The sequence below is a fragment of the Limulus polyphemus genome, unplaced genomic scaffold, assembly GCF_000517525.1.
Source record: "Limulus polyphemus unplaced genomic scaffold, Limulus_polyphemus-2.1.2 Scaffold877, whole genome shotgun sequence".
Taxonomy (NCBI): Eukaryota; Metazoa; Arthropoda; class Merostomata; order Xiphosura; family Limulidae; genus Limulus; species Limulus polyphemus.
Window position 1 is genome coordinate 299,546 of NW_013666487.1, and position 4,520 is coordinate 304,065.

Consider the following 4,520-nt stretch of genomic DNA (forward strand, 5'->3'; position numbering starts at 1 on the left):
GCAATCCTGAAAAATATTTGGGGGTGCTTAACTTTTTTCCAGGTGTATATTTATATAATGGTCATTCTGAAAAAATCCTTCTCTGATTCTTATTATTAATTGATTGGCAACCTAAGGAGGAGTTTAAAGTTCTATAATTGCAAAAGAATCTTATACAAAATATGTTTTATCATTCTGTTTAATAATAAGTATTGTTGTATTAAAATCAATCTCTCTCAAGAATACGTACTAATTACCATTTCTCTTATACTAGTGTTGGATGATACACAAGAAGGCTACTAATCTCTCTCAGGAATACATACTAATTACCATTTCTCTTATACTAGTGTTGGATGATACACAAGAAGGCTACTAATCTCTCTCAGGAATACGTACTAATTACCATTTCTCTTATACTAGTGTTGGATGATACACAAGAAAGCTACTAATCTCTCTCAGGAATACATACTAATTACCATTTCTCTTATGCTAGTGTTGGATGATACACAAGAAGGCTACTAATCTCTCTCAGGAATACATACTAATTACCATTTCTCTTATACTAGTGTTGGATGATACACAAGAAGGCTACTAATCTTCTCAGGAATACGTACTAATACCATTTCTCTTATACTAGTGTTGGATGATACACAAGAAGGCTACTAATCTCTCTGAGGAATACGTACTAATTACCATTTCTCTTATACTAGTGTTGGATGATACACAAGAAAGCTACTAATCTCTCTCAGGAATACGTACTAATTACCATTTCTCTTATACTAGTGTTGGATGATACACAAGAAAGCTACTAATCTCTCTCAGGAATACGTACTAATTACCATTTTTCTTATACTAGTGTTGGATGATACACAAGAAGGCTACAGTCGTTTTGATTGCTTAATAATGATGGAAGTACAAAGATATGATTCCGAATATTTTTTCTGATGTACGAACAGAAGGGTGTTACTCAGTACCGGATTAACACGTAGGTCACCTAGGCCGGGTCTAGGGCCCACTAAACCTTAATCTGGCTTTGGTGTTACTAATTTCAAGTCTTATTCCATCACACCACGAAAGGAATAACTTTAATAACACAATAATAATGGTTTCAGTTAACAATTTGGGTAGAAAATCGAGGATTTTGGTTTTGAATTTTTAGTCTCATCTGTGCAGCCCAGGCCGTTGTTTATATAAATAAATATACCCCGGGTTTCTGTATGTCTTTATATTTTTAACATCGTTAAGTTGTTAAAATAGTTGTATTAGCCGCTGACTTATCATATAACCATTAATCGTAATTACCATTCATGTTAATTACATGTCTAGTGTAGTAAATTTCCTCCCGGCAACTATAAATATGTTAGAATTTACCAAACTATCGACAAAAAACAACAACAAACAAATCCACTTCTTTCCTTACTGCCCCCCCCCCCCCCCAGGGGCACAGTCGTATGTCTGCGGACTTACAATGCTAGAAATCGGGTTTTCATACCCGTGGTGAGCAGGGTACAGATAGCCCATTGCGTAGCTTTGTGCTTAGCTTCAAACAAACAAACAAAACTTTCTTTACTAATTATAAATTATTCTTGTTTATTATAGGATAAGTGTTAAGAATCCAACCTTTTAAGACATATGTAATTTCTGTTTTTAACTTTTTTTAAATTTAGTGTATGTATTTTGTCCCATTTAACATTATTTTCTATATAATTTATAGAACACTTATAGAACAATTTAACACTTATTTTCTATATAATTTATAGAACACTTATAGAACAATTTAACATTATTTTCTATATAATTAAAAGAGTAACGTACGTACGTGCGAGGAGAAGCTTTTTAAACATTATTAAACTGTGTAAGGGAGTACGGAAGGAATACGTCACCGTATGTGTAAGTAAAGGGTAAAGATGAGAGTAGCTAGTACTATACATTGCATAGGGAAATAATTGAATTCTCATCCTTCAGAGCTCCATTTGAGACAGCAGTGTTTATATGTTAAGGTTTGTGTGCAAATTTGTTCATTTGTTTTAAGAGTACGGGTACTGTCACATTGTTGAATATGGACCTGGGAACAATATCAATGAGTTTTAATACTTGCTCCTGATACTTACGTACTGAAATCGTCTCTAGATCAGGTGTCTCGTACTAAATAAGTCCATCAGTTTTAATACTTGCTCCTGATACCTACGTACTGAAAGCGTCTCTAGATCTGGTGTCTCGTACTAAATAAGTCCATCAGTTTTAATACTTGCTCCTGATACCTACGTACTGAAAGCGTCTCTAGATCTGGTGTCTCGTACTAAATAAGTCCATCAGTTTGTCATTTGCGATCAGACCTTCCGGGTCAAAGTGTCTTTTGTATTAGATGTTTGGTGAGTATCACGTATTGTGGAATAGGTTTATCCTCACAGTAATTAGGACGCCCCACACGGCCATCAGATTTCTTCAGAACTCTACCTACCTACCGTATTTGCCGATGTATAAGACGATATTTTCTACTTGTAAAACAATGCATGATTTTACCCCTCGTCTTATACACAGGTTCAAAGATAGAGTTCCAGTAAGAACTCTCCGGTTAATAGCATATTTAACCAAAACTACGTTGTTCCTTACATTTTCTATGCTTTTTTTTTGAGTAAATGCGTTGACATTGTGCCACCTACTGGGGTACAATAACATATTTGTAATTGTATCATTTGTATTGATTCTCCATAACTAGAAGTTAGTTATCTCACATGCTAGTTACAATTTATCAAGATATTTTTGGTTTGAAATGTATTGATCTCATCCGTCATACTAAAATATTGCTAATATTATATCACAAAAAGTTAGTTTCTGTAACGTACACTAATTTTGTAAACATGTTTTACGAGTAGATCTCTATATCTTTAGGTTTAATTTTTTTTTTGTAATAGAAATGGACTGTGATGAAAATTTTGTAAAGTTGTATATTACATGTTTGTGACTTAAGTTATGCCACATTAAGCTGTCTGTAGCGTTTGAAGATAAAAAAAACACACTTAGTGGTTGTATTGAATACCCCAGAACGCAGATTATCACAGTTTGAAAATAACATCTAAGAATTTCTTTAGAATTAATTTGCTCAAAAAATATACGGGATCGTCTTAAACACCGGCAAATGCGGTAACATTATACGTGATTAGTCTAGGCAGGTCACTTAACTGTAGGGCAGCAGAAGTGATCCTGGTTGGTGGTATTTTGTATTTCCATCCTAGCTTAGTCTCCTACTTTGGGAGTGTCGATTTAAAACGATATTAAAAACCGAACTTGACCTGTGAGTACCTATTGACACAAATAATGTTGTGTAAAGAAATATATTCCGTTCTAGTATTACTAAATGCATTAATACACTTTAATTAGCTTAAATACACCGCACTGCCTTTACATTTTATAAACTTTGTGCATTGAAATACAAAATACCACAACCAAAACAACAACAAACAAACAAACAAATAAAAACAACAAGAACAAAAAATATGTTTCGTACGAGAAGCACGAGCATCCCCTCCCCCCCCTCCTCCACTAAAGTATCATTCTATCCCGAAAGTCTATTCTGCAATGAAATTCTGGACTAGTTTTCAAAATTTTAGAAAAACAGAAACAATGAATATTACCGGCATATCCACTTTCTTTACTCACATCGCACAATTTCAGAACATTTCCAACTAAAGTGAATACGAAGCTTGTTTGTACTTAAACAAATGCTAATGCGAATTCTAAAAATAAGATTCTCTCCATAACTCACCACAGATTGGCCAATTGTCTCCCTTTTGAATATTTCCGGAAACTGGGTTTGTCGTAACTCGAGATACTTTTGAAGTCTAGAATAAGAGTAAGGGTAGCTGAAAGCAAACTGGTAGACATCATCTTCACGATCGAACGCAAAAGCGAAAGAAAGAACATAATTGTTGCGATGCTGAGGACAACGGTAGTAGTACACGTACTTACTCGGCATGTGTTGCCTATTAGAACATAAAATCACACCCTTTAAAAGTTTTGTTTTCAATACTATTGGATAATAAAAATACTGTAATCGACTAATTACCTTAATCTTGAAATATTAAAAACATTACTTATCTTATCAGATTAACAGTTAAGATTAGAATGTTTTCAGTATATTACTCGGCATGTATTGCCTATTAGAACATAAAATCACACACTTTAAAAGTTTTGTTTTCAATACTATTGGATAATAAAAATACTGTAATCGACTAATTACCTTAATCTTGAAATATTAAAAACATTACTTATCTTATCAGATTAACAGTTAAGATTAGAATGTTTTCAGTATATTAGATGTACAGACGTTTTTTTTTATGTTTCTCAGACCCTGTACTTTTATAGGTTTAAGAATGTCTTAACGGCTATTTATAGATGAGGTAAGTTAATTGATATTAATTGCATTAAATATTGATATAAGAAGATATCGTAGTTTGGTGAAAAAACTATGCAAAAATTTCACTTTAATTCAATTAAGCCAAATCCAAACCGATCGTGCACGGTAAGTAGGGTCGACTGCA

The 4,520-nt window shown here is 33.3% G+C and overlaps 1 protein-coding gene across 1 annotated transcript in view; it reads right to left on the reverse strand.

The window, feature by feature from the left end:
- Positions 1-3,955, reverse strand: part of LOC106460999 (cytosolic carboxypeptidase 6-like) — a 111,695-nt gene extending 107,740 nt beyond the window's left edge. The window contains exon 1 of the mRNA XM_013920767.2: positions 3,746-3,955. Coding sequence (XP_013776221.2) covers positions 3,746-3,955 — 210 coding nt within the window. The remainder of the gene's footprint in view (positions 1-3,745) is intronic.
- Between the last annotated feature and the right edge of the window lie 565 nt (positions 3,956-4,520).